The sequence below is a fragment of the Balaenoptera ricei genome, chromosome 13, assembly GCF_028023285.1.
Source record: "Balaenoptera ricei isolate mBalRic1 chromosome 13, mBalRic1.hap2, whole genome shotgun sequence".
NCBI lineage: Eukaryota > Metazoa > Chordata > Mammalia > Artiodactyla > Balaenopteridae > Balaenoptera > Balaenoptera ricei.
In genome coordinates this window covers 43345501-43369991 of record NC_082651.1, presented here as the reverse complement: position 1 = coordinate 43369991, position 24491 = coordinate 43345501, and the positions used below count along the sequence as shown (strand labels likewise).

Genomic DNA, 24491 nt, shown 5'->3' with positions numbered 1-24491 from the left:
AATATGAGGAAAGATAAACTCAAGGAAAAAATACATGATGTAAGGGGAAAGATCTTTATCTTCAAATACAGAGAAACAGGTCTAAACCATTTGCTCTTGGCTTTTCCCTGGGTCTCGCTCTGGTTCCTTCCACTTGGTTCTCACCTAGGGGACAATACAAGGGCACCTCCTCCCTGGCTGGTCTCTTACCAACCAGTCTCAGGGCTGGCAAAAGTGAGTCATCAAAGGGTGTATGCAAAGAGAGACCACCGCAGGGGAGCTGCAGCTTCTAATTCTGGCTCTCCCTACAGTTAAGGCAGAGATAAGTCACCACAGGTAAGCTCTGTCCACCTCTGCAGAAGGCTCCTCCTGCATCTCAGTGGGAGTGATGCATTTGAAAGGGTTTCCCCCAGAACAGTCCGAGTCACTGATAAGGAAGACTACTTTTGGCTAATGATAACTTGAAATAGAAAAAACATAAGAACTTCACATTGTAGAACTAGGTAGGGCACATATTTAAAGATAGATAGATGAATCAGATCTTAAATAAATCTTCAGAAAAAGTAGGCAACTCTGGTTTTATTCATGCATCTTATACTAGAGCTCTTTGGATCCCTGGATCTTCTTTGAACACCATGTCTGTGAACTCAGCCCATTACCAATTCTCCCTGAATCACAGATGTCAAGCTCATTAAAGCTTTGTTATTTTCGCAGATTTGGAAAGGAAATAGGCAGGCAGGTTTTCCCCACAGTATGGATTTAAAAATTTTTAGGTATAATCCACTTCCACTCAAGATTTCTCTCTTTAGTTTCTTATGGTCTCTCTTTAGGGATGTTTTTTCTTTTTTGAAGACTGCATATTGATGCAGGTCACATTCAGATAACACATTTTAGAAGTTCACAGGAAACTTTACATTGCAGGGAGCTCTGTGATTTTCCCAGCTCAGTCCTTCTGGCTCCATTATCTTGTATTACTTCATTTATACCTCCAGAAACATCTAGATGAAAAGCAGGTCTCAGGAAATAACAATGCCAGCATTGGAAACCAACTGACAAACCAACCAACCAACCAACCAACCAACCAAGAGCTGCTCTTTGAAACTTAAAAATGTAGAGCTAGGCTTGGTACTAAGTGAAAGGTGCTTATGGAGTCCTTCAATCCTAGGACGATCTGACTTAAGAAATAATACAAAGTGTAAATCGTTTATTTTAATTAGGTCCATTTTAATAAAGTGTACAGGAGTTTACAACTCAAACAAGTATTCATAAAAACTATCAGATACATAAAATAGCTCACACAAAGGGTGCAATAACATAAACCCAAGAGTCTGCAAAAAAGAGGTATTGCAAAAACTGTTAAGATTAACTCTATGTTTTTTCCCTTTCTCATGTTCACAGACCTTGAGATTGTATGCACATATTGTTTCCTGAGGTCTGATGACCTCAACACTCCTTACAGCTGGGTCGACCTCCTCATTCAGTCAACTCAAAATATAGTCAGTAGAAGGAGTTCGTTCACCTCTTCTGCATGGAACAAGCATGGTCCTTGGCCTTTATTCCGTTCCTATCCCCTAACAAATGACGTTAAATATTCCCTCTTTCAAAGTAACATATTGCAGGCCTTGTAGTGTTCTGCTCACTACCGCCCTCCCAATACCACACATGAGAGTTTAGGTCAAACCCTACTGAGTTTTATCCTTGTGGATGAGAAGAGCATGCTTACTGTGGAAATGAGTCTAAGGCAATGGCTGCTTTCTCTCACCTTTGTCCAGTACAACTCCAGTTCTAACTCGGTAGGCTGACGGAACTGAATTTACTCATTTCAAATACCTACTGTCACCTCTTGGTATTCTTTGGATGCCTTCATTAGGAGGTCTTTAACACCATGGCAGAAAGCATGAGGATACACACACACAGTCCAATCACACTCCTCAAACAGGAGTCTTTGGTTGACTCAGATACAACTGACTTGCCATTTCAGAGTGGGAAGGTGATATTGTCTTCTCTCACTCCCCAAATCTCACTTTAACTGACACTGGTAAAAAAACCACTTCTGTAATTCCTTACCAAAAGGTATCACATAGATCCCTCTAACATGTATATGTGGTTCTATTAAATGCAATGTAGATGACATTGACTTAATTTCAAGAAAAAAAACATTGTTATTATAAACTCAAAACACTGTGTCACTCATATTGAGATTGCAGAGAAGTAACTCAGACTAAATTTCTTATGGAATTACAAGTTATAGGAATACTGGACTAAGCCACCAGTGTGCTGGTTAACATTTAGCCTCTTTATTTTTGGCTTGTGGGATCTTAGTTCCCTGACCAGGGATCGAACCTGGGCCCACGGGAGTGAAAGCACAGAGTCTTAACCACTGGACCACCAGGGAATTTCCCCATTTAGCCATTTTTACAAGCTATTCTAGAGTCCCTTCAAACATAAACTTGCCCCTGCATTCTAGGGCACTCTGGGCCTGTGTTAGATCAAGGTAGAGAGCATGAGGTTTTGGGGCTGTGTCTTCAGAGTAAGGCTGGGCTTCTGCCGACCTTCCTTCATCCTTTCTTCTAGGCCATAAGAAAAGGGGAAGGTGAGCCATTTCACTCTTATTTGGAATTATTCCAGTGTGGTGAGATTATCACAGGCTAGGCTAAAATTTAAGAAAAAACCGTTTACAGTAACAAGGGAGGCAAATAAAAATTAGCATGATCATTCATTCAGTCATACCTCTCACTCCCCACTTATTGGTACGATTATAATAGGGGAATGTCAAGTGAGGAAATGAACAAGGAAGGTGAGCCAGGAAGACTTGCAGGGGGAGAGAAAAAGCAGGAAAGACCTGTGTCTGGCAGTTTAAAGATGGGATCTGGGCATCACACGTGGGAGGCCTGTTTCCTAATAAAGGTCAAGGTGCAAATGAGGCTGGTAGGACCAGGAAGTCAGAGAGCAAGATGGCATCCTGGCAATCAAGACACTGCCAGTGTGGATTCCCACATCGAAGCTGAGCAGCTAGTTGTTTTCACAACCTAGCAAATTTATCTTGTAGCAAAGGAACACAAAAACAATTCCCAGCCAGATACTACTTTTTATTTTCAAGCATTTTGAGATCCTTCTTTAAGTGAACTTCACAAGTTTGCAAGTGTTCTGGTGGTTAAAACAAAAAAACCAACCAACAAACAAGTAGTCGACAGTCACTGGAAAAAGCAAGAATTTAAATTTACATGATTACATTTAAAATCTTCATGTTTACTCCAGAAGGCAGGATTGGAGGATTAGAACTCAGGGATGGCTGTGGGCATTTACAAGGAGCTCTTGCCTCCTTACAAGCTGTGGTCTTTTCAGAGGCTCTCCTATGTACCTTTCATCAGAATAATCTGGGTTCCAAATTTCTCATATAAAACTGCATCTGTGTGACCAGCAGCAATTCCGAACTTGACTGGCCTGTGTTCTCCAATTTCAATTCCAAATACACAGCAGAGAATAACATCTTTCTTTATTAAAGGGACCCAAGGGACTCCAATTTAGGTAGTATCCTTCCTGCTAAAGAGTGAGTTGGATCTCACCCTTCTCTAGTTTCCTATAATAAAATTTCCTATTTGATAGGATGCATACATACTATATAACCTATGTTTTGACAACTTCCTTAGGGAAGCAAATACAGCACAATTGAATTTCTATTGTCAGAATCACTCTGGTGATTACACCTATTTTAAAGAAAACTGAAATCCGCTACTTTTTGAGTCAGCGAAATGTCCACCAAATAGTTGAAAACATTGATGTACATGTATTCTAAAACTTACTAAATAATGGGTCAATAAGATACTGGTATTTTTCTTGACAGTTCAGAAAGGTTGCCAGGTTAAACTCAGACCTAACATGGGCGTGTGAATACATATACACCAGTCCACACATTTGAAATTTTCAACTCAACAATGAGTGGACCCAAAATGAAATGGAGTTTGTGACCTAGATTTCTTTGGGTCCTGCCCTGCATCTGCTTCAAGCGTCAAATTTTGTTCATTCCATTTTCCAATCTAACAAGGATTTGGAGCTAAAGGGTTATCTGTATGTGAACCCAAGAAACAGACATGCTAAATATTTTTCACCACACATAAGATAACTTCATTAATTCAATAGTGCCTGTTAGTCCGTTAATGTGGACTCTTTAAGAGGTCATCAGTGCATGCTGCGGGTCAATGCTTTATGTCTAAATGTACTCTGGCTCACTGTGCTCCACTGAAATGAAAGGTCACAGGTTCCTGCATTCCGTATATGTGTAAAGCAAGTAACACATAAAACAAACTAAAACAAGTAGTGCAGTATTTTGTTGACTATATGTTTTCTTTTTCTCCTTACTGTTAACCTAATGCAGTAGTTGTTGGAAACATGCATTCGCTACTAATTCAAAGCACCCTGAGCACTCCTGATTCCCTTAAAACGAAAAGTTTTCCAGATTTCCAGATTCAGGATGGACTCTGGCAAGAACATTTTATCTTTATTATTTTTTTATTTTTTGGCCACGCCATGCAGCATGCGGGATCTTAGCTCCCTGACCAGGGATCGAACCCATGCCCCCTGCACTGGGAGTGTGGAGTCCTAACCGCTGGACCGCCAGGGAAGTCCCAAGAACATTTTGTCTTTAAATGATGCATTTACCCTATATGATCCAAAGAAGATCAGCGCAGAGTTCACTAGTTATTAACTAATAATTCATGTAATCCGATAGTCCCAAAATTTTCATGCATCATTCACGAAGAACAACACAAAAGTAATTTGCATGTGTTTATATTCATTTCTTGTTCAAAAAAGGTATTTAGAGTCTCCACCCATCATAGGTCTTCAGTGAGAATAAAAATGGATTACAAGCACAGCTTGACAAATGATTCAATTATGTAATAAAATTACCAAGATTTTATTGATTTTCACCTTGAGAACTAATATGATCAGGAGGGGAGTGATCAAATAACCAAAGGAAAGTCATTTTGCAGGGCTGTTACAGAGGTAATCCTGAATACCTCTGGATTAGAACGACCTTCTGCTTTAAGAGTTTCTGGGGTGAGAACTCTCCTTGAATATTCCCATCCTTTTCACTCCTGCACGTGAAGGCTTTAATTGATAATGGCAAGGGAAGAGTTTGGGGTGCTAAGTTCCACACCTGTTAGCCAAAACTATTCAACTGGAAAGATGATTCTACATCCACTGTTACACAGAAAATTCAGAAATGATCATTGGGAGAAAAGCCCAATGAACATTTAGCATCCGCAAAAGTGAAGGACCAGCACCGCTGAAACCTCAGTTGGAAAATCATTGCTAGGAGCCCTGATCCAGTGCCTATGATTTAAATTTATCTTTTAACCTGGACAGCTGAAATAGGTGGAGACTAAACTAGAAAAAGTCTTGAAAAGTATCTGTTCATATTTTACTGCCAAGATCCCTGAACTTCAAATTTAAAAGTATGACACTTAACTGTAGTTGAGTTTGGCATTCAGGCTTGATTCTTGGACAAATTTCCCATAATTCTTAAATCATTAATCTGGGTTGGTAAGCAACTCTCCCAACATCTCCAGCTAATGGAGAAATCACTAACATTTACTACAAGTCACAGGAAGCTTTCAAGGTGAAATAGGAAATTGAACATCTTCAGCAGAAATCTTCCCACTGAGACGTAAGTTTCATTTTAAGGCACTAATAATAAAGGGTATGAAAACAGCCAAGAATAAGACAGATCTTTCCAGAATTAGAAGACATTTCAAAAACACAAGTGAGGCACCTATCTGACCTACTTTAGCATCCAAGGGGACAGAGAATGGCAAGGTTTTCACGGCTGGCTGGTTCAGCTCTTTTCCTTCCTCCCAGACAAACTTATTTACATGTCTCAGATTTCTATTTCCTCAAGAAGCAGTACACAAAGGTGGCAAGGATGTGGAAAAACAAACAAGCAAATCTAGTTTGTAGCCTAGTCTCATGATTAATTAATTTCATATTGACAGCATGGAGTGCTCAGACCTAAGGTTTTAAGTACTTTTTAAAATTACTTAGACCACAAACCCAGTGGTTGGAACTGTAACAATGTGCTCTTTTCTATTGTTCTGAGGGGGAACTGTATAAGGATAATTAATTTTTCGAGGCTGTGTAAATGGAATTTGTTCATAGCAAATTCTAGAGGGGAAAAAAAAAATCTACTTAGAAACTTCAGTTCCAACAGGATTTTCCTGTACATTCCAATGATTTCAATTTTGCCAGGAGAAAAGAACTCAATAAAAACAGGGTTCAAGTCAGTTAGGTCAGGAGACCAATGCCAGCAAATGAGTGATTGTGGAGGCACGCGAGGTGGGACAGGATTTAGCTAAAGGAAGAATGTTTCCTGTGCACACAGACATGCACACACATAGCTGTGTGCTCACACGAATTTTTAAAGTGTGCACATGGGGAAGGCTCAAGACTATTAAACACGAGCATAGGTATCTGTTTGCATTTCTACAAAGGAAAGGATCTGACACACGTCACACACCCACCTACACTCGTGCACGAGGACCAGTGTGGCTTGCACAGACTCAGACCCAGAGAATCCTTCTAGAGCTGCTGGCTTCACAGGAATGATTAGTATCTGCGGGATTACACTTCCTTTTGACGTGCAGAATTTTTATCTTGTTTTCTTTCCTGAAATATACCCTTTTCAAGAGTATGAAACCAAGTCCAGGAGGAACTCATCTTGATTCCTCGATAGACATGACTCAGAACAGGAACTACAGGAGTCAAACTAGCAATAACATGGCCCCTTTGGGAAGTTATTTCTGGATTTACCGGGAAGTAGTTCTAGACTTAAACAGTTCCTAGGCAAACAACAAAAAGCAGAGCTCTGGGTGGAGGTGGAGATGGAAATGCCTGAAAGTCCAGAAATCAATATAAACAAAAGAATTGAGCATAACTTAAAGGAGTTTCAACTAAGTTATCACCTCGACTGAGTTTGCTGACTGAAGAAGTCCTGCTGACTCGTGGAACTGAAAGATAATAATTGATATGTCAATATTTCTTCTTAGGAAGGCTCAGCTGGGAGTGATGTGGTGGGTATTAAGGGTGGGGTAGAGACAGAGGCCTAAGGCTCAGGTATGGCTCCTAAGGTTTCTGCTTGCCTGATTTCGAAGGAAAGGGTGCTAAAGCAAAAGGATCAGCAGCTGGCAGCTCCGTAGTCCTGGAGGAAAGGGATGTGATGGAAACAGAGCCAGCTATCGACTGCTTATTGGTTTGCGAAACAATTTTGTAGGCGGCGATGGGCTGGGCTTCTGGACTTGGCTCATCTTCCGGGCTATAGTGACGGGAATATTTGGATAAAGACTGGGGGCGGAATGGTTTGCCAGCCACGGGGCCTGAGACAGATTCTTTCTGGGGCTGAGGTCCTTTGTTTCTGTCATTAGGATGGGCCCCAGATTCCAGAGAGGTGCCCCTGGGAGAGACGCTGTCAAGATGGTCTGCTGCTTGTACAGAATGGGAGGGGTGGTTAGACGGTTGGGCAAAACCAGCCATGGAATACTGAGCTCGGACAGAGGGATGCGCGGCTCGATCAAGGCCCGGGAGCAGAGGGATGTCATTGGTCTGACGGAGGAGATCGGGCTGCGCAGGAGACTCCGGGGAGGCGCTCTGGGCAACGGTTAACTCCTCCACGCTTTTCTTCTTCGTGAAAGGAGCTCTCAGGAACACGTCCGCCTCCTCTGGCTGGGAAGGAGCCACGCTGCCCTTGCAGACAAATGGGGCTTTGGTGAAAATGTCCACGTCATCAGCGGGAACCCTCGAGCTCCTGAAGGGGGCAGTGGCGAAAACATCTGGCTCACCGAGTCCATCAGCGGTTGGCTGCGTGAGGGCTCCGAACTGGTTCTTTCTTCCACCTTGCGCTGCCTTGGCTTGCTCAGGAGAGACTTCTGGCTGAGTGAAGGGAGTGGCTCCTCCCAGCTTCCCCTGCGGAGGCTTGCAGCTCTCATCCTCTTCTGACGACTCCAAGAGGAGAGGGCGAGACCCACTGCAGTCCAGCATGTCCCCCTCGAGGTCGGTCCCTTCCTCTTCACTGCTGTGGAACGAGCTGTTGCTGGAAGGGCCATCTCGGGCCAAGTAGTCATAGTCTAAACTGTTCTGAGTTTTCATGCCAGGTACTCTGGAGGGGTCTGGATACAGGGGAAGGCCTTTAAAACCCGTTGATTCTTTAAAGTGCTCTACAGTTATTACAGGATAGCGATTGGGCTCTCTCTGGATACCTAGAAAAGCACAAAATGCAGAATTAATGCACAGGTCCATTCAACTCTCCTTGGAACATTTAATGGTCAACCCGTGGCAGAAACATTGTGGAACCAAATAATAGATGTTGAAAATGGAAAAGGAAAAACAGAAAAAGAAAAGTCAGGCAAGGAAAGTGCACACAAATTGGAACACAACCAATCACGGTCTCACATTTCGGAACACGATAGGCACGATGTGCAGGAAAGGAGATGGAGATGTTAGGCACAAAGACATTCAGCGTAACTATGCAATGCTCCTACACACGGGGCCAGGCACTGACACCTGCTCTACCTGGTGCTGGCTCAGGATGGAATGAAAACAAACCCAGTCACTCATCTCCACATCTACCATGACAGTTCTGGCCGATGCAGAAATACTGTCTGGGGACAAACTCAAATCAGATCCGACATGTGGTCATCTGCTCCCCACTGCCTGTAACTGAGGATGGAACCTCCCCCACCTCCGCCAAAGCAGAACGTGGCTGCTTGATAAATGCAAAATTACTTGATGATTTACATCATATGCACTATTCAAAGAGCACAAGAGTGCCTCAAATATGAATACTGAAGGCACTTCCTAAGGGGAAGAGACATAATCAAAATCATATTAAATCAATCACCTTCAGCTAGAGTTGCCCTGGAATTTTGTTTTCAGTCTTCTAAGTTAGCAAAGATCTCCTCTGCTTAAATGAATCCATCATAAAGTTCTTTAAGCAGAAGGAGTAAAATGCACAGGTAATTACAGAAGTATTTGCAAACTCTAATAAACAAATCTATTTTTATCTAGGTAGAGGTGCCTCAGGGTGCTCTGGCTTTTAAAATCAAATAGACAATTATCAGAATGCAAGAGAGCTTACCTTCCAAGAAATATTAGCAGGTTAGAAGTATGTCATTGGGCACATGTTAGCAAGAGGGCAGGAAAAAGGCATATGTAACTAAGCAAGAAGAATCCAGAGAAAAGCGTGGTTGGGGGTAGAGATATCATGTCATCATGGGTTTCCCAACCCACCAGGGTAAGAAATTATAGGTACCATGATTTGGACTCTTATAGATGACTCAGAACCTCTGTACAGAGGAAATTCAATCATCCCCTCCCCACGTTACCCTCTCCCCTTCTAAGCAAACCATTAGGTAGTAGAAATTTCTGCTAACAGTTTTCCCCTGCTAAAGTTTCTGCTTGAATTAAGCACACAGAACACAGCAGAAGCGGCATCAAAATCAATTTATTGGGAAACCAGTTACTTAGAGGCATTACATTGTAAAGAGATGTAGAGAGAGATCTGAACATTTTAGAAGATACTGTACAAAAATACTATGTTTCTCTGAATTCTGTAACTTTTTAGCAGTGCTTCTTTTTAAACAGTTCTGACCTTAAGTATTGTTTTCAGAAACAAAAAAGGTGGGTCCTCCCCCCCGCCACCATTTTTATTTCTCTTTCTAGAACTCTGAATGTATTTGGTGAATTCCAAATTACAGAGTCCTTAAGTTAAATTCCGTACTGGTGCCAAATGGCTTTCTGAATGGTATCTGAAGAGGATAAATGTTTCCTTGCATTATAACTTTAGTATGTGCACCCATATGGTGATAGGAAAGCGTTAGTCAGGGGGCAGGAAATAAATGGAACACCTTCTCCTTTGCAATATATGTGGAAAGACATAATTCTAATCTCTCAGGCAAGTATATTGATGTGAGATCTGTCACAGTGATTCCCAGATGATGATGTCTGTGGGGAAATTCAAATGAAATGGGGCAGAGAAGTTTTCCAAAATAAGATTTGCTGAGCAAAGTGGTATGAATGGCCCCCAAAACTCCTTGAACCACTTTCTAACACAGTATCAGTTGGACAGTTTTTAGTTCCCAAAACTAAGTCATGACTTCTCATCTTCCAAAACCACCCTAAAAGCTGATGTGGTTCTGTGGGAGAGCAAAATATCTCTTAGGAAAAAACTGGCAAATTTAGTCATGACCAACTCTGGCCACCACAGGAACCAATAATGAAAATGAGCACTAGTTTGACTGAAGCTAGTGTTCTGGGAAATTTAAATGGAATGTAGTCAAATGAAATGTGTGCACAGACCTCCAAAAAGCAGCTACCTATAGAACGCAGGGCATCTAGGATGCCTGCAGTGTTAGATTACATTGTGAGAGCTGTAAAGTACCAAGTAGGGGTACCCATGTCCAGAGTCAGACAGGCTAGAAGGGCATTCCTAACCTATCTAAATTACTTATGTTAAAAAGTGAGTTCTTGGTCAAGTCAACTGTAAATCTGTCAACTCAAGAGCATATTCTATGACCTTCGTGATGAATAGGAAAAATCACACCTAAAATTGCGACAACTTTAAAAAATGTATATAGTCACAAAAATACTATATCAAGTTTGAAAGGAGAACTAGTCTCCAGTCCTTCAAAACAAGGCCAGACCTATTTCATCTCTCTCTTTGAACATGAATCTGCTCTATAGGATTGGAAAAGCACATTTAAAGGATTTTCCCTTGAAGGCAGATTTCTTAACCTTTCCATTCTTTTTAGAGGAGGTGCAGTATGACCAAGGCTGAGAGCAACCACCCTTTGTAACCCTCCAAGCCTGGCTTTCTGGAGAACAAAGACACGCAGTGGGTATGGGGCACGCAGACATCCACATTCCCTCAGGGAATTTTGGTGGTGGCAGCACAAGAAACAAAGCAGTCAAGAGAAGGACAGATTCTAAATAACTGTAAACAGAAGATAGACATTAAATCTTGTTGGCAGTTAGAGGCTTTTTATTTTTTTTGAATATGCGTGTGTTATTGTAGGGAGGGAAAGCATGTATTTTCAGGGTGAACAGTCCTTGTATATGAATATAGCCTTGTACTGTCAGAAGAACATGTTGGAAGCAGTCTGCCTACTAGCAATGAAAGATTTATACTAATTTAACCTCAGTGCCTTGGCCAAGTTCCTTTGGAAACCAACGGCATGCAGAGCAGATGCCCTGTAACCAGAAAACTCAATAAAGCTAGCCAGTTGTTCTTGGGGTAGGGGTGGGGAGTGATGGGGGATCGGGTTTGGGCTTAAACCTGGGACCTGGCCTCACAGGGTCAGGGTCTCCCTTATCAAGCATGAGGGTCTTCCTTATCAGGAAGCTTAAGGTAGGGCATTTTGTTCTAATTTCTTCAAATTAAGTCATGTCTCTTTTCATTTTGCTTTAGCACATTAAATTAAGCAAGAAGTCAAAACACACTTCTTTTTCTTGCTCTGATGTAGGACTGTGTGCCAGGTTAAGGTTAAGCACACTTTTTGACACTTCCACTAGGGATAACTCCATTTTAGTCTATTTTGAGGCTCCAAATTAATGTCGATTTCAGTAAGAGCGTATATGCTTCAGAAAGAAGGAAAGGCATCCTCAAAAGTATTTGATGCTTTGGCAACTATCCTCACCAATTCCCTATTAATTTCCAAAGCAACCCAAAGTGCTGAAGAATTTAGAATAGGTTTACCCTGGAAATTTTATCTGATGGACAGTGAGGGCCAGTGTTTCCTAAAAAAAAAATGAAAATCTGAAGACTTAAATTTCAGGCTGGATATTCCTGAGTACAATATATCATGCGTGACCAGAATTTTACTTTCTCCCATACTATAAAGTGAAATAACAGTTATAGGGAGTGTCAAAGATATAATTCTTGCCAAAAACTGAAGGTGAAGTCTTGGAGTATTGGGAAACCTTCTCGTATAGTTAGCAAATAGAAAGCAAAATACCCTTTACAAGAACTTCAGAAATGTAGCACCAAATGAAATCCACACTCTCAGAGCTGAATCAGGGAATCAGGAGATGTACATCAAACTAATAATTTCCATGACCTTTTGCTTAGATAATAAAATTAAGCATTGGGTTCTACCATATGCTGTGGAGTTGCATTAAAGCCCACGCCTGGAGAATAAGATATTTGATGGGGGACAACACTGGCTAGAGATGCTGGGTCTCTCAAGCCAATGGAGCAATTAAACGAGAGAGATTTCTCCCTGGGCATAAAACTGCCGTTGCCAACAGAAAATGTTTAATTAAATTGGCCTGGGTACATTAAAGATTAAATTAGAGGAGGGTAGCTGCAAATCTGTGCTCCCATGGACCAGCTCCATGTCTGGTCATATCAAATGCAGGCTCACAGGGGTTTTACTCTCTATGACCGCAGATGAAGCCGGGGTAGCCATGACTCATTAAAATGTCCTCTGCACGTCTCTCATACGTGTCTGCACTTTCCTTGTGCACAGGTGCTTATGGTCACTCAACAATGTGTTTAAATCCTTTTTTGCAAAAGTGGGTTTTCAGATCAGGAAAAGAGCAGCTACTGTAAGTTATTTATAGCTCTGAACATCATGCTCCTGTTTGAACAGATAAAAGTCTTTATTTTCCTGTATGTTTACATAAGAAATTTGTTTACAGACTTGTTTTTTATACAATACTTGCGTAGCAAAGTTCAAATTTCACATTTTTCTGTATAAGATAGCTTCATGTACCTCTATTTGCTTTGTCTTCTTGGGAGGACAGGATAAAGGTCTGTGGTGAATACACATCCATGTGATGAGGGTGTGTGTGACAGGGCAGAGAATACTCCTAGGGCAAGACTACATCAGAGTGGGAACCAAGAAGGTATCTTCCATTCGAGCAACTACCACGCTGCTGCATAGATCAGCGTTGTCCAAAGAACCTCTCTCCCCCATCATAGTGAAAGGAAACCCAAGAGAAACAAAATAGTATCTTGTTACAGATTATTTGAAATGGAGGCCATCTGGGATTCATTCTGACTCAAGAAATCCAAGCACATCCAACTCTACGAACATTGCTAGTGGGGAAAAGGAAAAGGCTAACTTTGTGCTGGTAAAATTACAGTCTCTTGAGAGGAATAAAAGGTGGCTTTGTAATATCTGGAGTGTTTCGGTAAAGGTACCATTTTAAGTATCCATCTAATAGTTTCTCTGTTCTGCCTGGCAGCCTCTAATTTGCTTAATTCAGTACTTTGGGCAATCCTGTCATTTTTATCCCCAAACTCTAAGTTCATGGCTACAGAATCCTGAATCTTACAGACTGAGAAAGCTAAAGACTCCTGGAACTATAGACAAACATCGGCATGGGAGACTTTATTTTGGCCGAAGGTATCTACAATGTGCATCTGTTCAGCTGAATTCATATACCTCCATACCTCTGGGCTGAGGTCAACCCCAAAAGTCTCCTCCTTCCCCCAGCACTACCGAAGGCAGAACTGTTCCTGACCAGGGCGGTCGGGGGGAGAGGTGGTGTTGGTTTAAATCATTTATGTCAGGAGAGCCCGAAAAAAGGATTAGAAACAAAGCTAATATTTCATCTTGAGAAAAACAGGTTCTTTTCCTGGATTTGTTCCCCTATAATTATTAGCAATCCAAGTTCTATAATTCTAATTTGGGAAGAGCCAAGTCCAGTATCAAATGACACTGAACAAAGCGACAACCTCTTTCAGAGGTATTTTAAAACCCCTTTCAATTTTCCAAACCATACTAAAGACAGGTGAAATCACACAAGTTCCCTTATTCAGAATATTAAGGAAATTAAGACTGATTGTTGTCACATGCCATTATAAGGTCCTCTCTGGGAATTTTCAGTGGATTATTCATTCTTCTTACTATCTTCAGTAGTAACCACTCTTCAGCTTAGGCGAGTGATTTTGCTTTTTGGAAACATCTAAATGTTATTTAGAACCAAGAGTGGTGGGAAAAGATCGAAAAAGAGAGCATACTACTTTCAGATGCTGAAAGCGATACTAATTAGATAATACAACTGATTTTCTTATATTTTATTATCTTTCTTGATAGTATTGAATATTTCTGAGAGAAGTTTCAAAAATAACATAAATGGTGGCAGCACCATTAGAATAAGTATTAGTTTCCCAAGTAAAACCAGATGCCTTTGAAGGGAACACTCAATTAGGTATCACAATTCTGATATGTCTGCTAAAGAAATCATTAATTATAATCATATTTAGAAGTGTCCATTTAAACCTTATCTCCCCTGAGGGCTGTGTTTTTAAAAACACTGGGGCTTGAATTTGGTGATCTAGTTATTTGAATGCTGTAAAGGGAAAAAAAAATCCAATTTGTGATGTTTTCTGGTATAGGTACTACTTTTGCACAGTCGGAATATAAGCAAATCAGAAACATATGCTTACAGTATTTGTCCATTTTTAAATGGCAGATCCTCGATTATACAGTTTAAAAAAATTGAAATCTTCTGATACTGTTTTGTTGGAATAGGTAGATACGTGTGTGTAATATTAAAAAAAAGGAAAATCTATGTCCAAAACTTTGTGATGATTTATGGGTCTCTTCAGATAACCAAGAGAGAGAGCAACCCGGGTTAGTGAAAGCCCATTGTAATTCTCTAAAACGTAAATACTGCTACAGTAATAGTCAGAGCTACAGAAGATAACTGAAGAACATCAGGATTATATAAATCCTTCATAGTCCTCCTAAAGCATCATAATAAATACTTAGAACCCTAGAATTCTATCACCTTAAAAACCGTCTAGTCCAAACCCATCATTGTCAGTAAGGAACAGCAGCTCTAAGAAGTGAAGCCCCTGCTGAAGGCCACTAGGCCAGCGACTGGCAAAGGTCAGCACAAGCTCCCAGGTGGCCTGTCCTGCCCGGGTCTCTTCTCCCACCACGTGCTTTAGGTCCCATATCTGTGAAATGAAGTGGATGGACCAGAATAATCTCTAAGGTCCCTCTTGTAGCTCAGTCTACAGTTTCAAAGTTCTATCAATTATTAGCATACTATACTCATCTCAAATAAACCCTTTTAGCTCAAGGACGATGCTATAAACTAAAGGAGGTTCCTTTTATCAAGTCACTCACGTGTCTTCTTTAGCAGAAAAATAGTTCTCTCCTTTGAAGCCCTACTCCTGAAGAATAAACTCAAGATAATTTCATGCCATTGTCCCCCTCAGGCTTCCTCCACCCAGTCTCTCTGGTTTCTAGTCTATTCATTTGCATTAACATTCTCCATTAAGCTTTATTGAGCCAAATGACTAGATAATATATCTCAATGTGATTACGGGTGATACATGAAAGGAACAATTTAGAGACACTTACCTAATTTCTAAACTGTACTCTTTGTGGTTTCAATTAAATTGAGAAACTAGATATTTCATTATATTTCTAACATGTATGTATGAAAAAAAATCAAACTGGAAAACATAGGCATAAAACATTATTCTTATTTAAAAATAAACATCTCTTTCATTAGTTTATATATTCTTTCTATGTCTGGGAAAAAGAATACCATTTTGATCTTCAGTAATATTCCTGTCCATAAAGGGGCAAACCAAGTCCCATTTTCACTGCTCTCCAATCATGGAGAGCTCTTCGAGGATATCTTTTTTAACCCTCAGCAGGAAGGTTGTGCCTCCCTCAATTTTGGAAATGACCCATTATCCTAATAGAGGCCTGTACTTAGTGTGTCTAGTTTCGGCTGGCACGGAAGTACTTAAAGTCAGAAGGAAGACTGAAAGGTTCCGACTTTTCCTCTGATACCTTTCAAAGGCTGTTCTCACATTGCTGGGGTCAGAGCTTGACCTCCAAGGTACAGGGTTTTGCAGGCGGTTGTTGCTGTTCAGCTTTCTTTTTTTCCCCTTCAAGAGCAAACGTGAAGAAGAAGAAACAAAAGTGCTAGACAGGGAAATGAGCAAATGGACCTGGAATTTTATTGGTACAAATCTGATCAACTAAGAGGTTCCCTTCTGACCATGAAAATGGCACTCAAGGAAGAGAACCAAATGGGGTTCTCTGGGCCTACCTCTTTCAAAAGGGCGGTTTTATAAAACTGCTTTGCATGTAAGGAAAAAAATATACTTCGGTGAGTAAGGACATATACAGAGGGTGACCATGAGTCATATTGTCACATCAGTGCAGGGGCCTTTATTTATTTTATGAACAATATTCTAAGGTTAGTGAGAAACTATGGTTTGTTTTGTTTTTTTAAATCTAGGATGCCAAGGAAAACCAACTGAACATATTTCATTGGCTGCATCCTTCAATTCAAACATCAGAGAGAAAGAAAGGTAAGTAGCCAGAGTCAAGTTGTGCCTAGTGTGTCAGCATACTTATTTCTGATTATCTGAAAATAAACAACATGCTTATTCTACAAAGACAGAGGACCTGCTGAAAGCTTATAGCAACACACAAGTCTACTGAAAATGATTCCATATGTTACACTGTAGGATTGCTGCGTAGTTAGTTATACAAGGGAAAGAGATCAAAACCCTGTACAGACACCTGATATCGGACTTGAAACGCCAAGTGGAAACAGAACTATTCAGCATCTTCATTTATACACAATTTACAATATTTGATTCAAAATAAAAATCACAAGAAAAATACATCTGTTTCTGCTACAATTCCTTCCCCTCCCCCATCCACCCCCCAGTGAAAAGTCTTCTAATAAAAGGTATCATATTACCACCACTGTCTGGTTTTGGTCTAATTCTGAGATCCCGGCTTGGGATAGTTAACACGAAAAGGAATGGCAATACTTGGAATTTATATAATGTACACATTTTATCCAAGGATCTCAAGTACTTGCAGTCATGTCTCCAGATCTGAGAAATCACGGTTCAATGGAAGCCAGAGTGCTGGACGAATGCTGGGCAGGTTGCATGGGGTGTGAAATTCCTTGGCTAAGTCTACGATCAAACAAGGTCAAAGTTGGTTGGCTAGAGCTGGGCTCAGTTTCTCTTTGCAAACATATACCATCAGTCAGTTTTACCCTCTCTTAAACCACACACCCATCTCCAGGTTACTACCTCGAGTTAAGACCAACTGAAGAAGCCATGTCCTCATGATAATGCAGCAGCATAAAAAGCAAAAACAGAGACACACATTCACCAGCAACTGGCCAAAGGAGATGGGGTTGGGAGGATTGATTTGGGAGGCCATTCCTAGCAAGAATGAGACAAAGGTGTCAATTCACTAGTTTCAGTTACAGTTAAGCTTTTGGTGGAGTCGATTCCAGCAGAGGTGAAGCTCATGGCATCTAGCGTTTGATTTAAGATAATGCTATTGAAGAAGGGTAATGAGAAAACACAGCAAACTAACAGGGAGGAGCTGGCCAAGGAGTATCTGGAGGGCCAAAGTGATTTTCTTTCCTTATCATCTCTATGGGAGAAGGCAAGGGGTAGTAGGAGATTCGGGCTAGAGGGCCCCTTATTTGCAGATTTAAAAAAAAAATCATTTTCTTTTAACTCTGTAATGAAAATGTATATTACGGTATGAAGGTTACAGAACTGCATCTGCTACTGGGTCACGGCTACAGGTCTATGAGCTGATCCACCAGCAGTAAAGACCTGGCTAGGTTGGGAAGACTGGACTCAGAGCTCCCACTGCTGTTTCTAGAGTGCCCACCTGGAAGTGGAGAGATAGGAATTCAGTACAAAACACAGAGGGTTAGGGTTTAGATGTGCAGAACAAGCAAAGGAGAAACAAAACAAAACAAAACACCCTAGAGAAACAACAATTTACATTTTGCAAACTCTTACACGTTAATTTTTAAACATATAAATTAGCGATCCACCACCTCCCACCAAACGTTCAAGCACTGTGTGCATACCCTACTGCAGGCAGGAGACCTTGCAAAGGGGATGCTATTTTCAAATGAATATCTATTTTGCCTGAGAACTGCTGGCTGTACACTAACTTCCTGATAACATCAACTCATTTCCCTGTAAAGTAAAAATCAGTAATTTTTGATTTGGGGAGGAATTACTTATTAAGACTACTGTAATAAAAACATGCTTTAAAAATATATAGATGGGGGTGGGATAGGGAGGGTGGGAGGGAGATGCAAGAGGGAGGGGATATGGGAATATATGTATAAGTATAGCTGATTCACTTTGTTATACAGCAGTAACTAAAACAACATTGTAAAGCAATTATACTCGAATAAAGATGTTAAAAAAAAAACAAAACAGCTTTGGGTTTCTGAGTGTAGAAAATAAATAAATAAATAAATAAATGTAAATAGCACCTATATATATATGTGTGTGTGTGTGTGTGTGTGTGTGTGTGTGTCTGTATATATATATATATATATATATATATATATATATATATATATATATATATGGTCTTAGGGCAATTCAGTGTTTTATGGCATGGTCAAATGATTTTAATCCAACAAAGAAGAAATAGGATGCTCCACAAATGTCCAAAAGATGCAAATGATATCAAAGTACCATTGTTAATCTCTTTGGGAAGAATATTTATTACAGATTGTTCTAATCATGATAAGAAATGTCCTGTGTGTTGTTTTTTTGTTTTTTGTTTTATACATATCTTCAGGTTTCCATTGACTGAAGATCACTTTATTTTTAGCTTGATACTTTGTAAAAACCAGCTTTTAGTCAAACTATTACTTTTAGTCAAATATTACTTTTCTTCTCTCTAAATAAACACCATGTTCATGCTTTAAGATACCTATATTAGTACCTCTACCTGTGTCTCCATCTATCTACACTGGTCCAGCCCACAATGATTGTTATTACCCCCAATTTCCTTCATTAAATGTTGATGCTTCCCCCCTGCCCCCCAGTTGTAGATTAGGTACATTACTATTTTGAAGAGAGCTGATGTCAAACTCTTCTCTTTTCCCCATCCTCTCTTTCTTACCTTGTGGGTTTTTGGTTATCAATACAGGAATAGGGTCAAACTCATCTTCTGCCACCTTGTCCGAGCCCTCAGGGACATCAAAACCTGAGATGAGATTACTATCTTCTGCAGCTTAATACAGAATGCAAGTACACAAGCAGAAACAACAGAGGTAGAGATTAGCAAATGAGAGAATACATAAGAGGCACACAGTTCCCAACTGTACAATCACTGTTGTTTTTAAAGATGAAAATGCTTATTTTCCTGAGTTGAAATAAAAGTAGTAAAGCTGGAAAACTTGGGGAAATAGAAAAAAATGCTTCAGAGCTGGCCGTGTTAAGACTTTCATAAATGAGAAGGGAGAAGGGTTACAGGAAGAATTCTCCCTACCTTTATAAGGCCATTAAATGTAGTTATTGTGAGATATCTCTTCACCGTCAGTAATTCACAAAGGCACGGGATTTAGTCATTTATCTTCTTTATTGAGCAAACAGAGGCCAGACTAACAATATTCAGAAACACTCAAAAACCAAGGGCAGCGTGGAGATAATCAGTCACACTTTAAGAAGTAACCAGTGTATACAAGGCAAACAGAATACTTCTGAAAGAACTCACTGCCCGGTGATTGGGAAAAAAGACATTCAAACACTGATGCCCCAGTAATGTTGGGGCACAAGATCACATGCACTGAGAATTCAAGCTGAAGTTTACTAGAAGTTCTTCTCCATTCTACAAGCAAGTGCTAGCTGAGCACCTATTTTGCAAGTGATGTTTCTCTGTAATTACGCATTGCTGCTGACACACTCCTGTCAGACATAATTGGCTAAATAGGTAACTTCTCTCTACACGCTCTATAAAAACATAGTCATTTTAATGCTATTAACGGGTAAAAACAAAAACTCAGCTATTACCATTGCAAACCAAAGGCTAATTATTTTTTGGTCATCTCAGGGAGGCTTCCTTCCTAAATTTCCTTCAGGAAGGACTTACAAGCTGTTCCTTTAATATGTATTTGCTCCTTCCAGAAAACCACGTTCACTATCTGAGCCCAGAAAGTTTAGTGAATGCCTGCGTACAGTAAGTCAGGCATAGTGCCTGTCACTCTCACGAACTACTCACTGAATAGAACTCAATTCAAGCTACCTCTGTCCCTCAGAATTTCAAACCAGTATTAACCCAAGACTAAGAAACGGAAACAGTAGATTAGAAAGAGAAACCCAGTAATTAATCATGACTCAAAGGTTAACTAAAATTCAAAACTTTTACGAGTTCAATCTTTGAGGACTGACTTTTGAAGAATGATGCTTTTTTCTTTATTGTAGTAATCACTATCAAAAAACTTTAAATCTGATTTAATGAAACAGTTTTATGTTCTAAGGCCAACAAGTATCTATTTATAGTCAGTTAGTGGAGAGTCAACTCAACCATCTCCCTGGGCTGACGACAAAGGTATGTAGCTCTGTCTTTAATAGAAAGCATGGAATATCTGCATTCCAGGTGACTGCCAGAAAGCAACATCTCCACAGTCTGTTGTCCCAGCCTTATTAAATATTCTTACTGAGAGGAACTTTAACACAGGGGCTAAGAGTACAAACTCAAGTTTTCCACTTAAGGAGGTGGTTAAAAAACTTCACTAGCAAAGACTTTTGTCAAGGAAAACTCTCAGGAGTTGCTCAGTTCTTCTCCTCTAGGGATACATGTGGGCCCAAGAAGAGGAAAGCATTTACCTTTATGGGCGGGAGCAGAGATCGCTATGGGGGCAAATTCTTCCAGAAGGTCAGTAGTAGGGTTAGAAAGCAGAGAGCAATCAATCAGGGAATCTTCCCCAGTGAGAGAATCTGAGTCCAGATTAACAGCATCCCAGGTCAGTGATGGCATTAAATGGCACACACAACAATATCACGAGGTTAGGTCTTAGCCTTTAAGTTACTGCATTTATTGGGTTGGCCAAAAAGTTCGTTCGGGTTTTCTGTAAGAGCATACAAAAACCCGAACGAACTTTTTGGCCAACCCAATACATTATACATACAAGCCAAGGCAGGATAAAGAAAACCAAAAGAAACCCGTTAAGCACTCTGGATTTTCATCTATAGAAACATGTATTTCTAAACGTCTCTTAACAGATATATGTAAATATGGAAGAATTTTTTTGCTCAGAGGTTGATGGTTAAGCAAGTAAATGGTTTGGATGCCAATAAAACTTTGGCAACTCAGTTCTCAGTAAATGCCATTTGGGAAAAAGGACTTTGTAACTAAAGAGTTTCACTTAAACTTTCCCTAAACATTCATTGGAAAAAGATGCTATAAGATGAGGTATCCAAGCTGACAAGAAGGGGGTTGTCCCTGGCTTATTATTAGCAGAATATGGCATGATTAGGCAGTACTTTTTTAGAACTCAACCCAATCCCCATTCAAAATAGAATGATCTTGTCTCCTATTAGTATTCTTTAAATTTGAATTGCTCCTTTGAACACATGATTTTGCTTTTAGTTAAGGAACAGAAGGAAGATTAAATTCAGAGTTCAAGTATTTCAACACATAAATTGTTTTCTGGGAGAGTTTTCTAGGAGAAAACAGCCAAGTAGGCACAAGGAAAAAGAACCATATTGTCTTCTGTGTCAATTTTTTTTTTAACCTGGATGAGTTTATTCTCATATTTCCTAGACTTCTAATTGTCTCTGTTCCAAGTGAGCAAAGTGGACACTTTTATCAAGGTAATTATGGACTCAATAAAAATGAAGGTTATCAAATCTGTATTTAAGGAACTGTAGTTAAGGAATGGATCCAGGGAAGATTTCAACTTTGCCTACAATTTAATAGCAAATCACCTAGATGTGATTAAAGCTTTGTGCTGGGAATAGAATGTTAACATACATAACACGAGCCCCCATGGACATCACTGACATTGTTAGATCCGAAAGACTGCTCAGTACCCAGGAGGAGTTAAGGGCATCCTTACAACTCAGCAGAGTTCTTTAATTAAGGAAGTAGAGGGAACCCGCCACCAGTGACAAAAATCTTCAATAAAGACAGACTGAAACCAAAGAAAGCCCAGGGATCACTCTGCAAAGAACATGGCTCCGAAAAGGTACCCTACTCTCTAGTGAGGAAACACGTGGCTCAACACCTAGAGCTGGGGCTGTAATGATGCAGAGCATCCATTCCAGGAGGAACTAACCAGCCTGTGAAATAAGCCCAGGACCATCTGCCGCAGGTGGAGAGCCCGACTCAGAGGGCTCCCCGAACTGACCAGTTCCTGCAGCCCCAGAGACTCCTGACTGACCTGTGCGGTTTGAGGTCACAGATTCCGTCTGAGATGGGAGGCGCTGGGCCGCCGGGGGCTCCAGTCCTGGTATCAGACTCTCAACAGCAACATCAGCTTTTTCTTTTGTAACAGAGCATTAAGAGAGGAGAGGAAAGGGTAAGGGAAAGGTAGTCAGAAGGTTCTTTGGATGATTCTGTGAAGGCTTTCTTCTGCAGGTCTCTAAAATGCCCATCTCAGGTAAGATGGAAAGCACAGTAAGTTGCTTTCTTTCTGCTGCTTCGAGTGTCTGGGCTTCACTGACAGAGCAGGCACGTGCAAGGTTAACCATGGTGGCTAGTCTCGGTGATTCTCAGTTTTTACAGATAAATGCTGAATGCGAGCTATTCAAGCAGACCTCTTACGTGTCAGAAGACATAGGCTCAAAGGCACCTTAATGTCTTCTGGTAATTGTGCTTTTCTTAAGGGATAAACTTGGGGGCAAACATGCTCTGTGCCTTGCAAAGGCCACTAGTCCACCTCAAATCCCATGCCATGCTGTAGCTGGAGATACTCTTTACCGTGTGACACGCCTCAGCTGGAGGCCCATCTCTCTGAAGGGTCATGGCATTTCTGAGTTCTAGGACTTTGTACTCCTGTAGTACAGGGGCCCCGGATGTTTTATAGGTCTTGCCTGCCTTGCGGCTGGAGCACAAGAAAATGTAAAAGCAAGCAGATCAAGCCCCTGCCCTGGATTCTACTCATGGGGCTTCAACATGGGGCAAATATTTCCTCAGTTACTGACACTTGGCACATATGGAGGCCTTCTAAAGAAGAATCTGCTGAAGGTAAAGTCCACCTGGAAACCAACTTTTTTCATGAAGCTTTTGTAACGAAATGTGAATTTTTCCACATTCCCCCTCGTTCACAAGAAATTCACTCTAGAAATCTCAGTGTTTCAAGAATAAATAACGGTGCTGTGCTGCTGAAAGGCAGAGGTAACACTTGGTTTGGGGCGATAACAAGGGAGGTTAAACAGCCCTGGCTTCTGGGTTAGCGCAAGGCATCACTCCAACACCAGGAGGCTTCTGGCATTTCCGCTCCTCAGCAGGGCTACTCAGTAGGGATCTGTTAACCAGTTAGTTGCCATTTTTGAAACAGACACACATATCATGCATGACTGAAGAAACAGAGATGATGACTTTACCAATTACAGCATCAGAAGTGCTACCAAAAGGATCTGTCATAGGCAAGAGGTCAGGGAGCAGAAGAGAAGTGTCAGGAGATTTGAGTCCCTCGATTAGTTTTTCTAGGTTGGGCAGAGAAGTAAAGAGAAAGCAAAAATGCAATGAGATATTCAAGTAAGCTGATCATTTACCATTTTCTATACAAACACATTTTAGGGGTCAAAATTTTACATAGATTCAGCATAAAAACAAATAATGCTAGTATCTTGTTAAAAATAGGCTTTCAAAGTTTAAAAATGATTATTTCCCCAAATGAAGTAGTCACTTTGTAAGGCATTCAAGATGTTGCCCTAAGTTTGTTTTTAAATTTGTGGTATAATTTACACTGAATAAAAGCCACCAATTTTAAGTGTACAATTTGATGAATTTTGACAAATGTACACATAAGCACCACTGAAACAATGAGGTAGAACATTTCCATCACCCCAAAAAGGACCCTTGTGCCCCTCTCTAGTCAATGCCTTCCTCTTACCCCCAGACGCTGGCGGCAACTGATCTGCTTTCTGTCCTTAGCTTTGCTTTTTCTACCATTTCCTATATAGTATGTAGTCTTTTCTGATGTCCTTCATTTAGCATAACGTTCCTGAGATTCCTCCATGTTGTGGCATACATCAGTAGTTTGTTTTATTGCTGAGTAGTGTTTCACTGTATGAATGGACCACATTTTGTTGACTCATTCATCAGCTGACGGATATTTGGTTATTTCCAGCTTTTAGCTATTAAAAATAAAGCTGCCATAAACATATGCATATAAGTCTTTGTGTATTCATATCTCTTCCTGGGCTTAGTTTTGAATCTCTCTCTTTCTTTTTTTTTTTTTGTCTTGCATTTAGAAATGGTTTATAACTCACCAAGAGAAGCAATGAAACCACACCTAAGTTAACTTTAACAATCATTTATTGTCTGCCAACCGAGAGCTTGTGACACCCTTGGTATACTCTTATTATTAAACTGTCAAATCTCACAAAATTCACTTAAGCCTGCAGATGGATTACTTTTGATGTTTTTTGGCTAAAAAAACAAAAGGACATGAGAAGCCACCAGATTTATCACACCTGATAACTTAATGTGTGATAACATGGACACATTAAGGATCCTTCCAAGACA

At 40.4% G+C, this 24491-nt stretch overlaps 1 protein-coding gene across 11 annotated transcripts in view; it reads right to left on the bottom strand.

The window, feature by feature from the left end:
- Window positions 1-1179: 1179 nt before the first annotated feature.
- Window positions 1180-24491, bottom strand: part of AAK1 (AP2 associated kinase 1) — a 168623-nt gene continuing 145311 nt past the window's right edge. For 4 of the 11 annotated variants that reach the window (XM_059943129.1, XM_059943131.1, XM_059943130.1 and 1 more), the window contains 4 exons: window positions 23345-23446; window positions 22180-22281; window positions 18918-19028; window positions 1180-8228 (listed from right to left, as the gene is read on the bottom strand). In XM_059943129.1, coding sequence (XP_059799112.1) covers window positions 7099-8228; window positions 18918-19028; window positions 22180-22281; window positions 23345-23446 — 1445 coding nt within the window. In that variant the 3' untranslated portion in view covers window positions 1180-7098. Of the gene's footprint in view, window positions 8229-16676; window positions 17655-18917; window positions 19029-22179; window positions 22282-23344; window positions 23447-24491 lie in introns of those variants that run through there. The other 7 variants (XM_059943134.1, XM_059943136.1, XM_059943137.1 and 4 more) reach the window with 5 other exon arrangements.